Here is a 23,678-nt window from a genome sequence, read left to right as displayed (position 1 = left end):
TATATTTACTGTTGCTGTTCATTTATAGCGGGTTTGGTGTAACTGCGCATTGCTGCACCATCTGGAAGAATGTCAACAGCTGATCTCAGCATGCAGCCTCGGTCGGTGCAGGATCTAATCCGGATTGTGGGATGTTTTTATCGGAGCCAGTGAATGAGTCTTTGTCTGTTTGAATCCTTGGACTCTTGTCTCGGGTTTTATTGTGTTTACAGGCTGCAGTCAAACCTCTAAACGCGTCTCGTGGCATTAAATAATAGTAATAATAGAGTTAAATCATGATTCTGTCGATGAACACTGGAGGACAAACCTTTTGTTTCTGCATTTCAAGCAGCTGACATGTAAAGCTCCTGCTGGAGCAGCTGGCGCGGACCGCATATGATGATGATGATGATGATGATGATGCTGAGGCTGTGGAGATGAGCGGTATTAATAGGAGGGCTTGAGTGTCACAGGCTTTCACTGTTGAGACCTGGGGGTCTGGTGGAGAGTCGGTGGACCGGGTTTGGGGGGGCTTCACGATCCACACTGCGCAGTTGGAATAAACGCAACTAAAGCCAGAGACTGTGTGGCTGTCAGACAATAACATGGAAGTGCTTGCAGCTCTTAATTTGGGCGACTTTGCCCAAATTTTCTCCAAAATGGGAATGTTTCCGGTGTTTGATCTCGCTTATTACATCGTGTCTATCCTCTACCTCAAGTATGAGCCAGGTCAGTGTCTTTTACACTTTTTAAAAACATTTAATCCCCCCCCAGTTTCCTTTTTTTTTAAAATTTAATGACAATGTATTAGCTATTTTAATTATTATATTGGCAGGAACGTGATCAACTCGCACCAGACATGTTAATAAACATACATACTTATTTTTTAATTTTTTTAACAACATAAAAAGTAAAAATATATCTTGAATTAAATATCTATTAACATGGGGTTAATTCATTATTATTATACGTTATTTCTCAGATGATTAACTACTTGTGTGGGAAATTAAAGGGAATATGAAGTTGATGAATGTGTTTTAACTCTACATCAGAGTAATCTCCCTATAGGGACTTTCTGTAGCTGTTATCAGTATAGTAGCCGGTCCTTATAAAGCATGACCTGTTACATAAACTCCAGCAGGAGCTCTTACAGCTCGGCTTGCTTGTTGTGGGGAAATGTCTGTTGCTGCAGCAGCCTGACCTCATTTACACTGAGGAAATCACTGGAGTGGATTAAACCACTCAGCTTGGGTATAAAACCTGATATTTTCCAAGATTGTGACTCCTTTGAGCAACGGAGCCCCGAGGAGGGTGAAACCTGAGAGAAAGGCCTGAGCATACCAGAGACTTAGGCAATAAATAGAAGATCCTGAAATAGCCAGAGTCAGGGGGGCTCTGAAGACCCTCTGCTGCACACTTTCAGGCTGCAGTTGAACGTTTAACGTGAAATAAGCTGTTGAGTTATCAGCCAAGCGTGACTTCATTGTCCCGAAAGAGTGTGTAGCTTTTAAAATGTTCCTCACCTGAAGGAAAAAGTTCACCCTGACATGAAAGTTCAGTCATTTTGATTACAGTTGAAACTTCTGTGAACACATCATCTAAAGCATGGGCCTCACACTCGCGGCCCGCGGGCCAATTGTGGCCCTCGTGACGATATTTTGTGGCCCCCACCTTGATATGAAAGTTTAATGTGAGTTTTATATGAATGGCACTTTACCGTGTTGTGTGTGGAAGGTCCCTTTAATTCCTTTTTTTGGTAATTTTGTGTCTTTTTTAATTGATTTTGTGTATTTTTTTGGTCATTCTGTGTCTTTTTTGGTAATTTCGTGTCTTTAAAAAAAAATAATTTTATGTCTTTTTCAAATAATTTTGTGTCTCTTTTGGTAATTCTGTGTCTTTTTTTGGTAATTGTGTCTTTTTTCAGTCATTTTGTGTCTTTTTTTCTAATTTTGTGTCTTTTTTGGTCATTTTGTGTCTTTTTCTGGTCATTTTGTGTCTTTTTTAAGTAACTTAGTTTTTTTTCTGTCATTTTGTGTCTTTTTTGGTCATTTTGAAACTGCCTCCAGCGGCCCCCAGGTAATTTGAGTTTGAGACCCCTGATCTAAAGGTTTACAGCTTCAAAGAAGTGAAGATGTCCATCAAATGCTTCTAAAATGGCTTGTACGACATATTTCATGTGTTTTGTAGCCCAATAATATCATTATATCCAACCTTTTCCTCAACAATGATGCCTCAGGAGAAAATAAACTGCTCAGCTGAATGAATGTTTGGGTCTATAGCAGTTTTAACATTTATACTCCATGAGCTGTGTGGAAGAAGTTAATTGATAGAATAGGATTTTTCATTCACTATAAACAGATAGTAGCCTATTTATGATATAACTGCATTTTTCAACATTAGTTGGGGGCCAAAATTAACTATTCGGTTAATCTAATGTAGTTTACAGTGTCACTTTAAAGGAGACTCTCCTCCTCTCTGCTCGATCATCTCAGAACATAAAGACATGATGGTTGAGGTGCATTGTGGGTAATGTAGGCGTCAGGTTTTTACAGGAAGCAAAACGTGTGGAATAAAAACAAAAAAAGATAATGGCTGCGGTCAATAGTCCTTTGTCTTCTCCTTACCACTTTTCTTTGACCTTGAAGGGGAACATCAGATGAAATAAAGATGTGAAGACAACTGCAGAGCAAAGAGATTAACGCTGTATCTACAACAACTTAAATGCTGCAGGGGGCCACAATTTATCATCGACACGACCACAGGGCCACATATAGGACCGTGCATTTAACCAGATATGATAAAACTGCAATTTTTAATATGTTAACAGTGCAGTAACTTAACATATTTCATGCTCAAATGCATGTATAACAGTATAAATAGGAATACAAAAGGTTTGAAGCAAATAAAAAATAACCACTTACGGTGATTTCTTTTTTTTTCAGTGTAAGAACTGCAGACCAACATTAATTGCAAGAAGTAATTTTCTGCATTTTTACACTGCACTTTTAAGATAAGAAAAAAAGATTCAAAATCACATTGTATGTTGGACTAAAGGACCAAAAAAAGACACAAAATGACAAAAAAAATGACACAAAACGACTAAAAAAGACAAAAAAGACACAAAACAGATTTCATGCTCAAATGCATGTATAACAGTATAAATAGGAATACAAAAGGTTTGAAGCAAGTAAAAAATAACCACTTACTGAGATTTCTTTTTTTTCAGTGCAAGAACAGCAGAACAACATTAATTACAAGAAGTAATTTTGTGCATTTTTACACGGCACTTTTAAGATTTCATGCTCAGATGCATGTAGTTGTACTGAGGGCCACTTCAAGTGAGGGTGCGGGCCGTATGCAGCCCCCGGGCCTCCTGTTGCACATCCCTGATCTACACTCAATATCTACACCATGATTATGAAACGGCAGATGTTATTGATGTTGATCTACCAGGAACTCACTTTGTCACTTTGAATGTTGCTGCTGCAAGGAGTTCATGGTCAAGCGTCTGTTAAAGGAGATAACACAAAGGATCCATGGGGCCTTTTCAAAAGTGTTTTCGTCGTTTTGCCTTATGACATTCATATTGATTCTGCAACGGCGTAATATTAGCGTCCATTCACATTGCAATAAGGCGTCACGGAACAAAGTGGGAGGAGACGTGTGTCTTTTTTTGGTCATTTTGTGTCTTTTTTTAGTCATTTTGTGTCTTTTCTTGTCATTTTGTGTCTTTTTTTGGTCATTTTGTGTCTTTTGGTGTCTTTTTTGTCATTTTGTGTCCTTTTTTTGTAATTTTGTGTCTTTTTTTGGTCATTTTGTGTCTTTTGGTGTCTTTTTTTGGTCATTTTGTGTCTTTTTTTGGTCATTTTGTGTCTTTTTTTGGTCATTTTGTGTCTTTTGGTGTCTTTTTTTGTCATTTTGTGTCTTTTTTTGTCATTTTGTTTCTTTTTTTTAGTCCTTTAGTCCAACATAAAATGTGATTTTGAATCTTTTTTTTACTTTCAAAACACTATCATGCTCAATAAAGAATTTTAAATGTTGCAAATGTGCATTCATTTCAGAGTACACTGAGACATTAAACTGCATCATTTTCAATTCAATTCTGGAAAAGTTGGTGTGTTCTAAAACTTTTGACCAGTAGTGTATCTCTGCTTTAATGTTAATGTTAAAGGAGTACAATGCCAAACCAGTGAATACCTCTTTTAACCCTTTATCAGGTGAAGAACTATATTTGGTAACTTCAGTGGATATCAAAATGGGGTCGAGAAAAAAGTTGCAAATTTACTAGATTAAAGTGGCAAATCTACGAGAAAAAAAGTAGCAGATTTAAGAGATTTAAAGTGGCAAATCTGTGAGAAAAGTTGCTTTTTTCCCCACTTTTTTCTCATAAATCTGTGACTTTTTTCCACACAGATTTGCTACTTTAAATCTGCGACTTTTTTTCTTGTAGATCTGCCACTTTAATCTAGTAAATTTGCAACTTTTTTCTCAAAATAAAACTGAAACTGAAGTTACCAAATATGGTTCTTTGCCTGATAAAGGGTTAACATTCACAGCTTTTATATTTGTTAGCACATGAAAACAATTATGCAGAAACATAGTTATTACTGTCCCTAAAGTTTTAATGGAGTCTCTCACAAGACAGTTATGGAAAAATTTAGCTATTTTCCATTGTTTTCTTGATAATAATTTTGGTTATTATCAAGAAAACCACGGAAAATGGCCAGATATCAGCTCTTAAATTAAACTCTTATGAGCTATTTTCGTTGTTATCATTATATTTGCCCTAGAAAATGTACCTTGAATTGTACCAGGCATCAAAATGAACAAGAAATTGAAGAAAACAAGGTGGTCTAATAACTTTTGGTAACACTTTACAATAACCATCATTTATAAATGGTAAACAGATACTTTATTAATGTTTAATCAACATTTATAAACCCTTTATAGGCCTTTTAGAATGGTAAATAGATAATTTATTAATGTTTAACTAACTAAATCATTTATAAATTGCAAATAGATGGTATATTAATGTAAGTTTATAGTTACTTTACCGTTAACAAACAATTAAATTATAATTGTTAGTTTATTAATAGTTTAAGTTGCACTCATTATAACATTTTTAACACCATATTAAGTATGTTAATGATTTAGAAAAGATTCATATTCATTTAAGAAATTGGTTGAAGACATTTAAAGATTAAATATGTAGTAAATGGTTAATAAGTGGTTTATAAAACATATATAAACATAACTTAGTTGGTTATTGTAAAGTGTTACCTAACTTTATCCGTGACTGTAGTCGAGAAACGAGGATTTTATCGCTCAGGTTTAAGCAAATTTGCTGTATTTTGTGTTAAATGAAAGAAAAACAGGTGCAAGACATGTCCATGGTTCTTGTTTTTCTATTTAAACAATCAGCATCAGTTCCTCTGAGGCGAACAGCAACACGTGGTGATAAAGAGACTTCCTGACTCTCATTTTACAGTCAAATGTGTCCTGCTGCCAACATTTGCAAGATTGTTCCCTACAAGTGTCAGAGTGGAGAGTCCATGTTCACAGCAAGGTTATAATAGTTTTGGATTTTTCATTAGTTTTAGTTTTAATTTCTTTGTGAATTTTTGTTTTCAAATTCAGTTAGTTTTAGTTAGTTTTTAGAGTGAGTTTTCTAGTTTTAGTTTAGTTTTTAGTTTTTGAAAATGCTTAGTTTTAGTTTAGTTTTTATTAGTTTTAGTGTTAGTTTTAGTTTTTTTGTACTGGGCTATGTGCCTTCATTTCCTTTGGTTTATCATCTCAGCCCCAATAAGGTTATTAACTCTTACAGTTCTGGGTGTTTTGTATTTTGGTTCTAGTTCCCAGTCTCAGTAAACATATTTACCATGTGTTCCTGCATGCTGAAATAGAAACACTGAATTATTATTATTATTATTATTATTTTTGGAACTTTTTATTTAACCATTTAAATAATTTTACATAACATTTCCTGACAGAATTTGAAGAGACATCACAATAAACATCATATGAGCATCATACAAGAAAAAAGTGTTAAGACATTACAATAAATACAGAAATAAGTTGTTCTGACATAACATAGTTATAAAGAAACACTGAATAATGTCTGAAAAAAGTTGACAAAGACGAAAACTAAGGACATTTTCACTATAATTTTAGTTAGTTTTGTAACCACAAAATACAGTTTCAGTTCATTTTTTTTTAAACTCTTGTTTTTATTTTTATTTCAGTTAACGAAAATGTTTTTTCAATTTTAGTTTTTGTTATTTTGTTAGTTTTCGTTAACTATAATAACCTTGGTTCACAGGTTATGTTAGAGGAACACATGAATGAGCTTTGGGAGGGGGGGTCAAAGGTTAAGATAGGCTGACAGTTGCAAGGCTGCAGAAGCAGTTGAGCAGAACGTATTTATAGGGGAACATTTCTCAGGATCAGGTTGCTTTCAAACCGAGCGCCGGTCTCACCACGACACCCTCATCACCTGTTGTTGGAGATTTGTGCGGCGAAGCAGCCGCGCTGTGTTCACGTCTCCACTTACTGAACGCCTCTAAACACACGTACAGTCTTTAAACCATGTCTTACTCTGCCTACAGCATGAACACAATCATTATTATATGTTATTATATACTGTAAAAAATGTCTGTAGATTTTACATTGAAAAACTGCTAAACCATGACAGTAAAAGACTGTAAAATGATAAATGGATTGATTCAGTTTCAGTAACAATGAAACACTGTAAATATATATATACCAGCCAAAACAGTATTTTTTACATTTAAAAAAAATAAATACATTACTCCACTGTAAAATACACTGGCACCGTGGTTGTAGCAAAAAATATACTGTAATATATATACATATATAAGACATCCCTGTAATTTTAGCATTTATTTTTTGTAAAAATATTTTTTATCACTGTTAAATGTACTAAACACCATATCTCTTACAAAAATATACTGTAATATTTAATGGTAAAAACCTTTAATTTATGCAGCATTTATAAAGTATTTTCTTGTCAATTATATGGCAGAACAGCATTTCTTTTGACAGAAAAAGTTTTTATTTTTTATGGTTAAATATGGAATAAAATGGCAATCTTAAACATGAAATCAACAGTGCTAATATCCTTTTACCGTAATATTACAAAAAGTTGCACCGTATTTATTACAGTAAAGTTCTGGCAACCACAGCTGCCGGTTTTTTACCGTAAAAACAACAGTTTTTTTTTTACAGTGTGTACTGTATTGTTTTTATACGAGGACTCCTCAGCAGTGAGAGGAATAAGGCTTCATTTATTAGAATAAAGTAGATCTTTGTAGTAGTTGTAATCATATAAGTATTTCCATTTCATGCCTCATACTTTATACTTATTTCTACAATATTTAATTTGATACATTTTTACTTATTACTCCATTTATTTCACAGTGAGAGTTATTTTCCAGATTAAGGTTCATTATCACAGTAGTTTATGTTAAGAATTAATTAAGCTTTCCGTTATAATTAGCTGCATTTTATCATACCAAGCATTCCGATTGGCCGCAGCTATAATTGAATTGTTTTTTGGCATGCAGTTGTAATAAATACCTGCCAGCAAATCAGGCTAAAGATAATTCCCATGCCCAAGTCAAGTCAGTTTTATTTATACAGCCCAATATCACAAATTAAATTTGCCTTCGTGCCCTTTACAGTTAAGCATAAGACTCCCTCTGGACTTTAACCATCAAACTGGATCAGGGCTGGCATGAGAGCACTAGATTGTCCCAGTTTGTCCCAGTATGTCCCAGTATGTCCCAGTAGAGAGAAGCATGGCTGGAAATGAGAGCGAGAGGACAAGGAGGAGAACATTGTGAGAGAAAGAGGACAAACAAACTTGCTCATGTCCTTGTTGGATAACAAACAGACAGCTAGAGACCCTCAGGGGTTTTTCTGAAAGTTTACATGATCTCATAGAGAGTACAGTTTGTACAGTATCTAAAGCAGTAGTTCTCAACCTTTTTGAGTCGTGACACCCAATTTAACATGCATGTTGTCCACGACCCCCGCTCACTGAACAGAATCACGCACAGTTCAGATTTCCCAAAAAAGAAACAAAACGACCAAAAAAAGGAAACAAAATGACCAAAAAAGACACAAATTGACCACAAATTGATCAAAAAAGACACAAAATGACCAGAAAAAGACACAAAATGACCAAATAAGACACAAAATGACTAAAAATAGACACAAAATTACCAAAAAAAAGACACAAAATTACCAAAAAAGTCACAAAATTACCAAAAAAGACACAAATTGACCACAAAATGATAAAAAAAGACACAAAATGACCAGAAAAAGACACAAAATGACTAAAAAAAGACACAAAATGACTAAAAAAAGACACAAAATTACCAAAAAAGGAAATAAAATGACCAAAAAAGACACAAAATGACCAAAAAAGTCACAAAATGACAGAAAAAACACACAAAATGACCAAAAAAAGACATGAAGTGACCAAAAAGACTAAAACACATGAACGCTTTAACACAGTGGAGACAGAAATCCCCCAGAAATCATCTCGCGACCCCAATTGGGGTCCCGACCCCAAGGTTGAGAATAGCTGATCTAAAGTAATAAGATACAAGGCCTGAAGTAATCCAAGAATACACAACTTAAGGTAAAAAGACAGTCTGCATTTAAAAAAGTGTTTGTAGAAATTACAGTAAAACTCTGTCAAACTGCATCAGAATTTCATCAAAACTGAATATCACTGCAGTACGCTTTTAATTACCATCAATCAAGGAATTGTACAAAACTTTCAAACTGTAGAAAAAACACATTTTTTTCATGTGAAATTAAAGGAGAAATAGCATAATGTCACAAGGCCACAATAACCCTAAAAATAAAGGGACTATTCACTCAAAATTACAGTTTTTTGATAAAAAATTAATATTTTAATTCACACTAGAAAACCCACTTCTGGCAACCACAGCTGCTGATATTTTACTGTAAATTTAACAGATTTTTTAAAAAGTGTGATGTGACAAAAGCAACTAACCGACGGCTGTTTTTCAGTAAGTTTGTGTCAAAAAGAAATTATTGGATTGTGTTCATTGTTACTGATAATGTGAGAGAAAACGGCTAAAGCAGCAAACAGAGCAGGCTTGTAACTTTATACACACCAGAGGGAGGAAACTCTTGAAACCAGTCAAACCTCTTTGAACAGTCGTCTGAACGCTTTGAACTGTTGAATATATTATATATATATTATATTATAGGTGCTGAGCGTTTAATGAGTCTCTGCCACACTAAGTCATCTAAAAACCATAATAAATGGTCGTAAACATAAAGTGTGCAATCAGTTTAATAAATGATGGAGAGCTGTTGAAGGCACTTTAACCTTTCATCGGGCAAAGAACTATATTTGGTAACTTCAGGTAATATTTCGAGAAAAAAGTAGCAAATTTACTAGATTAAAGTGGCAAATCTACAAGAAAAAAGTCACAGATTTACGAGAAAAAAGTGGGAAAAAAGCAACTTTTTTCTCCCAGATTCACCACTTTAACCCTTAATAGGACACTCATTGAAATATTTGCAAATTCCAAATTTCAACCCTAGAGAATATTGGAGGATATTACATACAGCCAGAATGTGTAAAAAAACATACGAAAATAATATTTTGAGAAAAAAGTTTACGAGATTAAAGTGGCAAATCTATGAGAAAAAAAAGTGCAGATTTATGAGATTTAAAGTGGTGAATCTGGGAGAAAAAAGTTGCTTTTTTCCCACTTATTTCTCGGAAATCTGCGACTTTTTTTCTTGTAGGTTTGCCACTTTAATCTAGTAAATTTGCAACTTTTTTCTCTAAATATTACCTGACTCTAACTACCAAATATAGTTCTTTGCCTGATAAAGGGTTAAAGACTCAGTCATCTGCTGACTTTGTATACTGTCGACTCATAAAGACTTCAGACGTCGTGAGTCAATATTAGGTTGTGACAAACAGGGCGGATTATCAGGGCGTCGACAGAAAAGTTCAGCTGGGCGTGGACAAAGATACAGCACACACACACACACACACACACACACACACACACACACACACACACGGGATCCACTGATAATGACTTTTCTAACAGTTTTACACCACAGAAACAGTTTTTCTTCAGTGGTTCATCACAAATACGTTTTACTTAAGTAAAAAAAAAGCAGTAAATTGCTTATATAAAATCCAAATTTCGGACAAAGACATTATTTTGAACGTTGATATCTACATGTCTTTGTTGAAATGACCTCTAGCTAAAGTAGATATTTTAAAATAATCCACAGAATATTTTAAATGTTTAACACATTATTTTCTATTTCCTCTTTGTTTGAATCATTAACCTGTAATTAACCCTTTATCAGGTGAAGAACCGTATTTGGTAACTTCAGCGGATATCCAAAAGAAAATATTTAGAGAAAAAAGTTGCAAATTTACTAGATTAAAGTGGCAAATCTACAAGAAAAAAAGTCGCAGATTTAAGAGATTTAAAGTGGTGAATCTGCGTGGAAAAAAATCACCGATTTACGAGAAAGAAGTGGGAAAAAAGCAACTTTTTTCTCACAGATTCACCACTTAAAATCTCTTAAATCAGCAACTTTTTTTCTTGTAGATTTGCCACTTTAATCTAGTAAATTTGCAACTTTTTTCTCGACCCCATTTTGATATCCACTGAAGTTACCATATATAGTTCTTCGCCTGATAAAGGGTTAATCATTTGTAAACACTGTTGTAAATGAATAAATTGAGTAAGTTGTGTTATTAGCCATAATGACTAATAACTGTAAAAGCCTTAACCACGACACACTGCAGCTTCTTAAGGCCGAACACATCTCACACTGAGAAACACTGAGTGTATAAAACTTCTCGACCTTCACTGAACTAACCCGTCTCACCACACGCTGACATTTTAATTTCCACTCCGTGTGTTATTGACGCTCCTCCTCTGTGTTGCAGGCTCGGTGGAGGTTTCTCGCAGGAGTCCCGTGGCCTCCTGGCTCTGTGCCATGCTCTACTGCTTCGGTAGTTACATCCTGGCAGACATCATGCTTGGAAGCAGCCCCATCGACTATTTCCAACACAACAGCCACATCCTGCTGGCCTCAGCTGTCTGGTGAGAACGTCCTCAGCTTACCTTCACAGGGAGAGATGCTGCTGTAAATGGAGAGTTTGAGTTTATTAAAGTCACCTACAGTAGATGGAGGTCGGCACGCCCCAGTTTTTTGATTGATTGAGAATTTATTTGAACACAAAATAAAAGATGAACATTTAAAAACAAACGAACAACAATAAATACAAGACAACAACACAAAGTGAAACAACAACAAGACTCAACACTTATATGTGTTCAAAAGGAGTGAGAAGAAGCCAAAGCTATAACAACAATAACATTTACAAGAAGATTAAAGTGGCAAATCTATGAGAATTATTTAAAGAGATTTAAAGTGGTGAATCTGGAGAAAAAAATTGCTTTTTTCTCACTTTTTTCTCGTAAATCTGCAACTTTTTTCGCGCAGATTTGCCATTTTAATCTAGTAAATTTGCAACTGTTTATAGTATATATATATATATTGATATATAATTGTTTATAAAATTTGTATGTGACTATATTGATTATTCATATATATATATGTATATAGATATAGAGACCTGTTAAGGGGTAGGACTCGATACGTTTTTTTACTTCTTCCTACTCCCTTTCGAGCTTGCAGAAAGTGTCTGTTTTCTCAATATTTTTTTTGCTTTTTTGTTTTGTTTTTTATTTATTCATCTATTAATATTTTAACTTGTTGTTTGCATGTTCGAAATAAAGACAATCAATCAAATGCAACTTAAGAAACAGCCAGTTGAGAAAAGCAGAAATTTAATGGATGAGCAAGCAAGACAAGTTTGGTAGTTTAGCACATTTTAAAACACACATTACATTTTTAGTCTAATATCTTGTTCTCCACCTTCTTCTTCTTCAGGTACCTCATCTTTTACTGCCCTCTGAACCTCTTCTATAAATGCGTGGCTTTCCTGCCCGTCAAGCTGGTGTTGGTCGCCCTGAAGGAAGTCGTCCGCACTCGTAAGATCGCCGCCGGCGTTCACCACGCCCACCACGCCTACCACCACGGCTTCTTCATCATGGTCCTCGTTGGATACGTCAAAGGTCAGAGCTGGGATTAGTAAACATCAGAACAGGTGTTACAGTCTGAGCGTATATATATACACTACTGGTCAAAAGTTTTAGAACACACCAACTTTTCCAGAATTTAATTGAAAATGATGCAGTTTAATGTCTCAGTGTACTCTGAAATTAATGCACATTTGCAACATTTAAAATTCTTTATTGAGCATGATAGTGTTTTGAAAGTAAAAAAAAGATTCAAAATCACATTTTATGTTGGACTAAAGGACTAAAAAAAGACACAAAATGACCAAAAAAAAGACACAAAATGACAAAGAAAAACACCAAAAGACACAAAATGACTAAAAAAAGACACAAAAAGACACAAAATGACTTACAAAGACATGAAAAGAATTCAAAAATGGACAAAATAGCCCAAGACTCCATAGAGTTAAGTTGTTAACCCATTTCTTGTTCCCTGAAAAAGGCCTACTTGTATAATTCTGAAATGTACATTATTTTCCAGTTTTGGTTAAGCTTACCTTTTTTTATTTACCTCTGGCAGTTCACCACTTACCTTTGGACCCTTTCAAGCTGTTCATTTGGCTTGAACTGCTTGAATTTCAATAAAAAACTGGAAAAATTGGGGTGTTCTAAAACTTTTGACCGGTAGTGTGTATATTGTGCAATATTACAGTACATTGTTCACATATTGTGGCACATATTACATATTAAAAGTGATTATTTTTATTTTTTGTCTGTGCTTTGGTACACTTTGGTAATTTGTTTTTATTTTTATTTTTTTTACATACTAAAATATTAGGTAACACTTTATAATAAGGTCCTTAATAACCATTAATTAACAAGTAATAAGGCATTGTTCTTGCTTTAGATCCGGTAGTTGCAAAAAGCATAGTTAACTTATAGTTAACTTATACTTGGAAGGAAATCTTTAATACAGCCTGCAGAGTTTGCTGCTCGCTCTGCAGCAGCTGTGTGTGTCGACAGCCTCCACATTTAGATTTACATGAATGAACGACACATGTGTGCATGCTGGTGTTCATTCATAACCAGTTGGCTTACATACTTTAGTAACTTGACGGCAGGTTATACCAGGAAACCAGATTATTCATCCTAATTCTGATTGCATACTTCTGCTCGGAGACTTTTTGTCTTATTGAACAATATTTAATATAATTTAGTATTTGATCTGAAATAAATTAATTAATTAATTTGATCTGTTTAAGATAATTTAGTATTTGATCTGAAATGATAAAAAAGTAAATTGTTGTTTAATAAGTCTAATCAAAACAATATTTTCAAGGCAAAGAACATTTCAAGGCAAATATTGTACTTTTTATGCCACTACATTTAGCTGACAGTTATAGTCACTTTTTAGGTCAAACATGAAAAACATGATAAATTAAAAGTTGTTGTACAAATGCAGTCAATACAAATAATCTAATAACATATTTAGAAAATATAAAACTATCTGAGTGGGTCCATTCTGCACAATGAGTACTTTTACTTTTTATACTTTAAGTACATTTTGGTCCTGTTACTGTTGTACTTTTACTTAAGACACGAGTAATCAAAGAATCACTCGGGAAAAACTGATCACTACATGAAATAGATTTTTATAGAATTTTAAAAGTTAAAGTTTGTTCAGATTTGTTTGACTTTACTAAAAATACAAAAGCAGAATCTCTGTATGTGGCCAATAAAGCTGACCCTAAAAAGAAGAACGGTCGAAGGCGCTTTTCTAGCAAAAAGTGAAAAAAGCCTTAAAAAAAAAGTTATTTTCATGGTAAAATTCGAAAAGCATCAACAATCCTTATTATGAATGTTAAAGTTCACTCTGTTGTCCATTAGAGCTGATTGAAAACACCTGAACAAGAGAATATTCTCATATGTGACAAATGCAAAGTGTGACCACAAGATGGCTGTACAGAAAAGAAAAAGAATAGATGTTTGAAAAGACAAGAAGGCAGAAAAATAGACAAAACATATATTAATATATAACCATTTACAGAAGCAGCACCAGACCACTAATTGTAGAAAAATAAAAAATAAAATCTGCTTCATTTTTTAGTCCCAGGTGAGCTGTGGCCTGCATTTGGTGCATATAAAAAGTTTCTCCCTGCAACAATAATTTAAGTCTTAAATGTTCTTTTTGATAGTTTCTGTCTCCAACTATTAGGGTATTTTGATATATTGCTGTTTTGTGCTCTATAAAAATGCTTACAGTCATCAAAATTATTCATCCTAATTCTGATTGCATACTTGTGCTCAGAGACTTTTTGTCTTTCGGTCGCATCTTGTTGAAATTAAGAAAGAAAAGATTAAGAAAATGTCAAAAATGTCTTATTGAACAATGTTTAATAAGCCCAGTATTTGATCTGAAATGATAAAAAAAGTAAATTGGTGTTTAATAAGACTAATAAAAACAGTATTAATAGCTCTATTTGTGTATTTTATATTCATTTTTGTACAAAAACAAATATACATAAACTTTAATATAGAATACTTTAAGTGTAACACCTTAATCACATGATTTCATTATTTCTTCTGCTGTGAAACCAGCCAGCAGTAGAGAAATGTCCATAGAAATATATACACTACTGGTCAAAAGTTTTAGAACACACCAACTTTTCCAGAATTTAATTGAAAATGATGCAGTTTAATGTCTCAGTTTACTCTGAAATTAATGCACATTTGCAACATTTAAAATTCTTTATTGAGCATGATAGTGTTTTGAAAGTAAAAAAAAGATTCAAAATCACATTTTATGTTGGACTAAAGGACTAAAAAAAGACACAAAATGACCAAAAAAAGACACAAAATCACAAAAAAAGACACAAAATGACCAAAAAAAGACACAAAATCACAAAGAAAGACACAAAATGACCAAAAAAAGACACCAAATGACAAAAAAAAGACACAAAATGACCAAAAAAAGACACAAAATGACTTACAAAGACATGAAAAGAATTCAAAAATGGACAAAATAGCCCAAGACTCCATAGAGTTAAGTTGTTAACCCATTTCTTGTTCCCTGAAAAAGGCCTACTTGTATAATTCTGAAATGTACATTATTTTCCAGTTTTGGTTAAGCTTACCTTTTTTTATTTACCTCTGGCAGTTCACCACTTACCTTTGGACCCTTTCAAGCTGTTCATTGGACTTGAACTGCTTGAATTTCAATAAAAAACTGGAAAAATTGGGGTGTTCTAAAACTTTTGACCGGTAGTGTATTAAAGGTCGTGCTGCTCCGGTTTGTCCTGTAATAGTGAAGTCTTGTGGCCGTTTATGTTGTAAATGGGGGAGGAAAGCTGAAGAGCAGTCAAACGAGACACAGACTTTTTTGTCCTCATTTTTTTCCCACTGTCTATTTTTATCTCTGCAGGGTCTGGAGTGGCTCTCATTTCCAATTTTGAGCAGCTGCTGCGCGGTGTGTGGAGGCCCGAGACCAACGAGATCCTCAACATGTCATTGTGAGTCTCAGTTCACACACTCAGCACCTCTCACAGCTGTTTACAACCAAACCTCAGAGGAAAAACTAGAAATCTAATGTTATTGTGACTAAAACTGAACACAACACAGAGACAGTCTGTTAGAGAAACACAGCAGGTTTGTTAAAGTCACCCAGTGGTTCTAGACCAGTTTAACTGTGGGGGCCAAGCAGGGGCCACTGTTTAATCAGAGGGCCACATTAACCCATAAGAACGAAACAAAATGACCACAAAAAGGAAACAAAATGACCAAAAAAGACACAAAATGACCAGAAGACACAAAATGATTAAAAAAAAGACACAAAATGACCAAAAGAGACACAAAATGACCAGAAGACACAAAATGATAAAAAAAGACACAAAATTACCACAAAATTATCAAAAAAGACACAAAATGACCAAAAAAGACACAAATTGACCACAAAATGATCAAAAAAAGACACAAAATGACTAAAAAAAGACACAAAATTACCAAAAAAGGAAACAAAATGACCAAAGAAGACAGAAATTGACCACAAAATGATAAAAAAAAGACATAAAATGACCAAAAAAGACACAAAATTACCCAAAAAAAGAAACCAAATTACCAAAAAGACACAAAATGACACAAAATGACTAAAAAAAGACACAAAATGACCAAAAAAGGAAACAAAATGACCAAAAAAGCACAAATTGACCACAAAATGATAAAAAAAAAGACACAAAATGACCAAAAAAGACACAAATTGACCACAAATTGATCAAAAAAGACACAAAATGACCAAAAGAGACACAAAATTACCAAAAAAAGACACAAAATGACCCAAAAAAGAAACAAAATTACCAAAAAGACACAAAATGACTAAAAAAAGACACAAAATTACCAAAAAAAGGAAACAAAATTACCCAAAAAGACACAAATTGACCACAAAATGATCAAAAAAAGACACAAAACGACCAAATAACACACACAGTGAACCAGTTCTAGACCAGTTTAACTGTGGGCAGGGGCCAGTGTTTAATCAGAGGGGCACATTAAAAAACGCCAAAGATGATATTTAAGCATTCAAAACCTTTATTTTAGGTTATTTAAAATCTAATTTAAGTATATTTGGAAGATACAAATACACTGATTGAAACAATGAGACTTACCAACAATAACAACTATTTTTGTATGATAATGACATTTCCTATTTTTGTGCACACTTACTTTTTTTTTATTTTGAAAGTGCAGTACGGTGAGAATGATCTTTTTTTATATACACACAAGCTTTTATTGCACAATTCCACTATTATAGAATCTACACATTCTGGGTTCATTTTGTGTACAATGAGATATTGTTTGAACAAAAAATAGGTAAGAATTGTTCCATCTTTCATTGTTATAAATTGATCATTTTATCATTAATTTGACAATTAATATAAATATAAATAATTTGTAGAACCACCACTGAAGTCTCCCTTTGTAGAATTTGAAATTGTCTGATGTTGGCGCCCTCCAGTGGTTGTATCAAAAAAGACACTTTGGCTCCCAGTTCACCCAGTTTACACCATGTCAGAAAACAATTTTAAAAAAGGACTAAAACATTCCTTTTTAGCAAAACCTTTGGTTCCTCCCATCTAGATGGTTTTTAGATTATGTATGTATGTTTTCTGTTTTTAGCAGGGTTTTTTTCCTTTTTTATCCTTTTTATAATTAGAATGTTATGCTTTTAACTAGCACTTTGAGATTTCCTGTAATGTAAAGTGCATTAAAAATAAAATGTTTTATTATTATTATTCTTAATTTCCTTACTGACTTATCACTGACAATACAACTTCTATGTATTTATATGATAAATAAATGTATCATATCGTGTCATGTGCTGCTAATATCTCATCTAAGCTTCACATCGTTGTTGTTTGATTTCTGCTTCAGTCAAATGTTTCACAGATAGTTCTGTTCTGTCGCTGCAGCCCGACCAAAGCCAGTCTGTACGGAGCCATCCTCTTCACCCTGCAGGAGGCTCACTGGCTGCCAGTGTCCAAGAGCACCCTCATCCTCCTCTTCACCCTCTTCATGGCCACAAGCAAGGTGAGACCAAGGGTCTAACAGTGTCATTTTTTATGATTTATACACCATTTTTACAGCCGTGTGCCATTAAAGTCAAATCAAAGTGCATGAGTGTTGTTAGCTGTTGCAAGAGTTAAAAACAATCATATTTATTGGTTCCAACCTGACCAGTTTATCATGAAGGCACACTTTTAGTTCATGCTCATAGTTCATAGTTCAAGTCGAAATTGCAAGTTGAGATAGAAGACAGGATACAACCATGTTCACACTCCCCTTAATGAATAAACTGACCCTGATTTAATCAGAATTGATAAATTGTCCCTTTAGACCAGTAGTTCTCAACCTTTTTGAGTCGCGACCCCCAATTTAACATGCATGTTGTCCGTGACCCCCACTCACTGAACACAATCTCACACACACAGTTCAGATCACCCAAAAAAGAAACAAAATGAGCCAGGGGACTGTGTTGGAGGAACTGCGGTGAACAACTAGCAGACCACTTTCATATATTTTGGAGCTGCTCAGCTATTCAGCCATATTGGCAAAAGATTACACAAGTAGTAAAAAACATTTTTGGTGATGTAATCAACAGCTCTTTTTCTTCAATCTACCTGGGTAATATTGCACCCCATATATTGGGGCGAGATAAATATCTTTTAAAAATATTATTAGCAGCTAGTAAGAAAGCTGTTACTCGCAGCTGGCTGCAAACTGCACCTCCGGCGGAGTCCGACTGGATCAATATTGTGACCAATATTCAAAATATGGAAAGAATGACCTTTTCGTTAAATCTACAGACTGATAAATACTTGCACTATTGGGAAAAATGGATTGTGTACATGTCCGAAAGAGATGCTCATTGAGCCATCATTGTATTTGTAACTTTACCAGTGTAATATCTGAATGAATGTATAGGTGACCAACTGTTTGTTCTATGTATCTCTGTATGTTGTCTATGTTTGTTCTATAAAAATAAAGTACAAAAAAAAAAAAAAAAAGAAACAAAATGATCAAAAAAGACACAAAATGACCAAAAGAGACACAAAATGACCAGAAGACACAAAATGATTAAAAAAAAAGACACAAAATGACCAAAAAAGAAACAAAATGACCAAAAGAGACACAAAATGACAAAAAAAGACACAAAATGACCCAAAAAAGAAACAAAATTACCAAAAAGACACAAAATTACAAAAAAAAGACACAAAATTACCCAAAAAAGGAAACAAAATGACCAAGAAAGACACAAATTGACCACAAAATGATCAAAAAAAAGACACAAAACGACCAAATAACATACACAATGACCAAAAAAAAGACATTAAGTGACCAAAAAGACTAAAACACATTAACACATGAACACTTTAACACAGTGGAGACAGAGCTGACTTCCAAAATGATTTGGTGACCCCCAGAAATCATCTCGCGACCCCAATTGGGGTCTATAACTTTTGGCCTGTACTGTATGTGAACTATTTAATTCACAACACAGCCGGTTGTGCACATGAACAGACGGTTAAACAGCCAGTATATCTCCAGCCTCAGTCATCATAAAACCAGGCTAATGTCTTCTAACTGATCGTCTTCCTCCAGGTGTTCATGACCGCTCGCCACTCTCACGGCTCCCCCTTCGCCCTCATTGAGTCGTGGGTCTGCCACCTGCTGTTCGGCTCCCCGCTGGGCGGATCGGAGGAAGACCACCACCACGCCCCCGCCGGCGCCCCGTCTTCACCTCTCAAAACCAAGGAGGAGCTGAGCGAAGGCGGCCGCAAGAGGAAGGCCAAGAAAGCGGAGTAGGACGGCGAGCTGAGAACTGCACATGATGGGACCTCCCATTCCTTTCTGGGGAGAGGGGCAGTTTGATGCTCAGCCAAATGAGACCCTTTCTATTAGAGCAATATGGTGCTTTCTGCTTTTTACACAGAACGAGGACACTGTAAATACCACGGCAAACGTTTCACTCTTCAGCCCAACCTGGACGTTAAAACCTATTTATTGATGTTTGTGAACATCTGCATCAGGCTCAGCTCTGACTGGAGATCCTCCTCCAGGAGGGCTCGATGCTTCAGTAGCTGTGTTAGCGGGTGCCAGTGATTTTCTTTAAGTCCACCAAACCTTACTTAAGCTCAGAAAGAAAACAGAAAATACAAATTAATTTTACTGTCAATAAGAAATTCAAATGTGAATAAAGCATTGTGTGAGAGAACATTGCTGCTTTTTACATTGAGATGAGGACAACTTCCTGTCTGGAAATAAAATCAAGAGAAAGATTGTGTCTCTGTGTCTCTTTTAATGTCCTTTTCTTATAACCTCCACCAAGGATAGATAGATAGATAGATAGATAGATAGATAGATAGATAGATAGATAGATAGATAGATAGATAGATAGATAGATAGATAGATAGATAGATAGATAGATAGATACTTGCATACTTCAAGCAATAAGATATAAAAATACAATAAAAATACAATAAAATATAAAGTGTCTAAAGAAGGAGTATGTATTAAGGAGTAGAATAGAATTCCAGTGCAGAATAAATATGAATATACAGTATAAAAATGTTGGTAAGGTGCAATGAACAGTGTGCATAAAAACATTTATGGTTTGTTTGTTTGTCAGCAGGATTTTAAAAAAACTACAAGCTTAATTTTCATGAAACTTGGCTAAAGGGTGAAGCATGGACCAAGAACGAACCCACAAAATGTTGGACAGGATCTGGAGTAAATCAGGATCAGGAACCTGGAGTAAAGCTGCAGACTCAGGGAGAACATGCAGACTACTTGGAATAAAAAGTATTTTACATTAACCCGCAAAAAACACATTTACTCATGCTGTGTTATTAAAAATACAAATGGTCATTTTTCCCTTTAATACATCTGTATTCTTATTTCAGGAGGAGAGCATAGTTTACTATACTTTACAGCATCGTTTGATCCAGAAGTAACTTTTAACTTTACTCAGTCTCACGACTCATCTCTGTTTGTTATTTATCTCTGGGTTACAACTCTCACTCTGGAGTTTTATTAAATCATTTTGGAGTTGAGACCAGTTTCTACACTTTGGTGAATTTATTGCATTGCTTTTATTAACCATAAAAAAGAAGAAAAAGCTAAAACTCCACCATAAAAGACATGTTTCAGACCTGCACTAGTGCAGAAACCAGTTTGCAGCCAGGAGTCCGTCTGTCTTCATAAACTCTCTGTTATGTAACTGTGAGGATGTTTGGGAGGTGAAAGGAAAGGTCTGAGGTCAGCCCGAGGTCACGTCCTGAGAAACTGGGACCCCTGCTGCTTTGACAAACTTTCACTTGTAGCAAAGGCAATAAAGCATCACTAATGAACTTTACAGGAGGTTGTTACACTCGACCTTTGACCTTAACATTCCTCACAGCAAAAGAGAAGATCAGGGAGGTAAAAGATCTGCCTTCACTGCAGCTTCAGTCCAAAACTTTACTCTGTCCTGTCCTCTGTCCTTCAGTCTGACATGGAACTTTATAGACGCTCGTGAGAAAACTGGATAATCTGTAGAAGATGCAGATGAGAAACAATTATAAATAATGAAATAAGGTTAAGATAATAAGATAAGATAATATTAAGATAATAACCTACAATAGAGAGGTTGCTCCTGCACTGGCTAAAATCAAATACATTTAAAAATTAGCATTAAAGATAAAAGTTTAAGCACTTAAACTAACACATTTACATGGTGATGCTCCTGCACTGAGAGCAGATTGTCCTTAGTGCAAAAAAAAAGTCGGTAAAAGGTCACTTATAACCACTCATAATTATGTTTATCAGAATGGGAGCAAAAGGAGGAAGTTAAGTGTATAAAGTCCGTAGAAGTCACATGACATAACATAACAAAGTCACAATGTCTTTCCCTAAACCTAATCAGGTAATTTTGGTGCCCAAACATAGAGAAGTATCTCAGTTTCACAATGTTAACTACGTTACAGTGTTAAATGAAATAGCAAAATGAGAAATAGAATGGTCATATACAGTATGTACATATTTTAAGAGCTGATATCTAGCCATTTTCCATGGTTTTCTTGATAATGATTTTGGTTATTATCAAGGAAACGACCGTTTCTCTCATTCAGGTATGAGGATGTGTTGCTTCGAGTTATGTCCTTAAAACAAAGGTTGCATCTAAAAGGATGCAGTTATAAAACCAGTTTGCAATGCTCATTTTAGCTGTAATGCATTTGGTGGCAGTAACACAGCCAACAAGTGTTCTTTTAACTTCTAACTTTTATTCAACAAGATTTTGCAAATTATCATTGCACTCCTGCAACAGGACTCACGATGGACAAGTTAAAAAAAAACAACCCATTAACCCTTTATCAGGCAAAGAACTATATTTGGTAACTTCAGGTAATATTTCGAGAAAAAAGTTGCAAATTTACGAGAAAAAAAGTTGCAGATTTAAGAGATTTAAAGTGGCAAATCTGCGCGAAAAAAGTTGCAGATTTACGAGAAAAAAGTGGGAAAAAAGCAACTTTTTTCTCCCAGATTCACCACTTTAACCCTTGATAGGACACTCATTGAAATACTTTTTTTCCCTAAAATTCCAAATTTCAACCCTAGAGAATATTGGAGGATATTACATACAGCCAGAATTTGTAAAAAAAAAAAAAAAAAAAACCATACGAAAATAACATTTTGAGAAAAAAGTTTCCTATATTAAAGTGGCAAATCTACAAGAAAAAAATGTGCAGATTAATGAGATTTAAAGTGGTGAATCTGGGAGAAAAAAGTTGCTTTTTCCCCACTTTAAATCTCTTAAATCTACAACTTTTTTTCTTGTAGATTTGCCACTTTTAATCTAGTAAATTTGCAACTTTTTTCTCGAAATATTACCTGAAGTTACCAAATATAGTTCTTCGCCTGATAAAGGGTTAAATTGGATTTCAGTCGAAGCATCATATAGTTTCGAGTTGGAATAAATGGATAAAAAATGTGTATGGAGCTGTCAGTGTACAATAAGAGGATTTTTAACAGCCTTAACGCTGCTTACAGAGGAAAGAAGGTACAAATAGAGATTTTAATTCATTGTTTATTCAATTCTTTGATTAAAACCCGTCATTGAACCATTTAGGATTCAACTCATTTACCGACTTCTTGCTCCTGTGATCATGACAGTTTGAAGACAAGAATGAAGATCTCAGACATGTGTAGTTTCTTCCACTTCAGAGTAAAGCGCTCAGGTCTCCAGCATGGCGACAGAAATGAGCTGCCGTGTTTGTTTTTCCAGTCGAGGCCCACAGTGAGACTTCCCCGCTCCTTTGGGCAAGGCAGCGAGACAGAGTGGAGGTAGAGAGAGCTTATCAGAGCGATCTGAGCCAAAACAAACCAAACCGTCACTGAGAGGAATGTTACCAACATCTGCTGAGGCCATTACTGACACACACACACACACACACACACACACACACACACAGAGGAAGCATTTCTTATCGACTTATAAACATGAATTATTAACAGTCACAATATTTACCTCTTAGTCACTAACCCTAAAAAAAACAGCTTGTTAAAACACTTCCTGACATATTTTGGACAACACACAATTGGTTTTTACGTGTTGTGAAAGCTGAATACTTTCTGTTTTTAAGACAGTTTAACATTCATCTCTTCTACAAAGGAATGATTATAAAAAATATTAATTTTCTTATTAGACAATGCATGCTTTGGGTTAAGAAGTAAAGGCCAGTTTTCCCCGAAATAACTCTGTCATTTAACCAGGAAACAGAGAGGTTGATGAATTATATGTATTATATGTGGGGGGTTTAATGTGTTGTGCAATCCAACTTCTACTCCTTTACGTGGACTTTCCTAAACAGCGGTTTGTGGAGGAGTTTTAGGGGAAAGGATGGGGATGTAAGCCAGGGAGGGGAGGTGGAGGGGGCTGGGGGTATATAAACCAGAGCTGGGGAGAAGGAGGTCTGAGCTGCAGCAGGAGGAGAGAGAAGGAGCTGAACTACCTGAACACTAGAATCTGAGCTCACAGGTTCCAGC

General features: G+C 34.8%; 1 protein-coding gene across 1 annotated transcript; it reads left to right on the top strand.

The window, feature by feature from the left end:
* On the top strand, positions 1-19,926 carry tmem38a (transmembrane protein 38A). The gene is made up of 6 exons (XM_059341328.1): positions 1-708; positions 10,967-11,123; positions 11,977-12,161; positions 15,526-15,613; positions 17,567-17,684; positions 19,257-19,926. Exons 1-6 carry the CDS (start codon positions 585-587, stop codon positions 19,458-19,460), a joined length of 876 nt encoding a protein of 291 aa, XP_059197311.1. The 5' UTR covers positions 1-584; the 3' UTR covers positions 19,461-19,926.
* Positions 19,927-23,678: the final 3,752 nt, after the last annotated feature.

The sequence above is a fragment of the Centropristis striata genome, chromosome 9 (genome assembly GCF_030273125.1).
Source record: "Centropristis striata isolate RG_2023a ecotype Rhode Island chromosome 9, C.striata_1.0, whole genome shotgun sequence".
In the NCBI taxonomy this organism is placed as follows: Eukaryota; Metazoa; Chordata; class Actinopteri; order Perciformes; family Serranidae; genus Centropristis; species Centropristis striata.
Note: the sequence above shows the minus strand (reverse complement) of the source record. Positions and strands in the feature narration are given on the sequence as shown.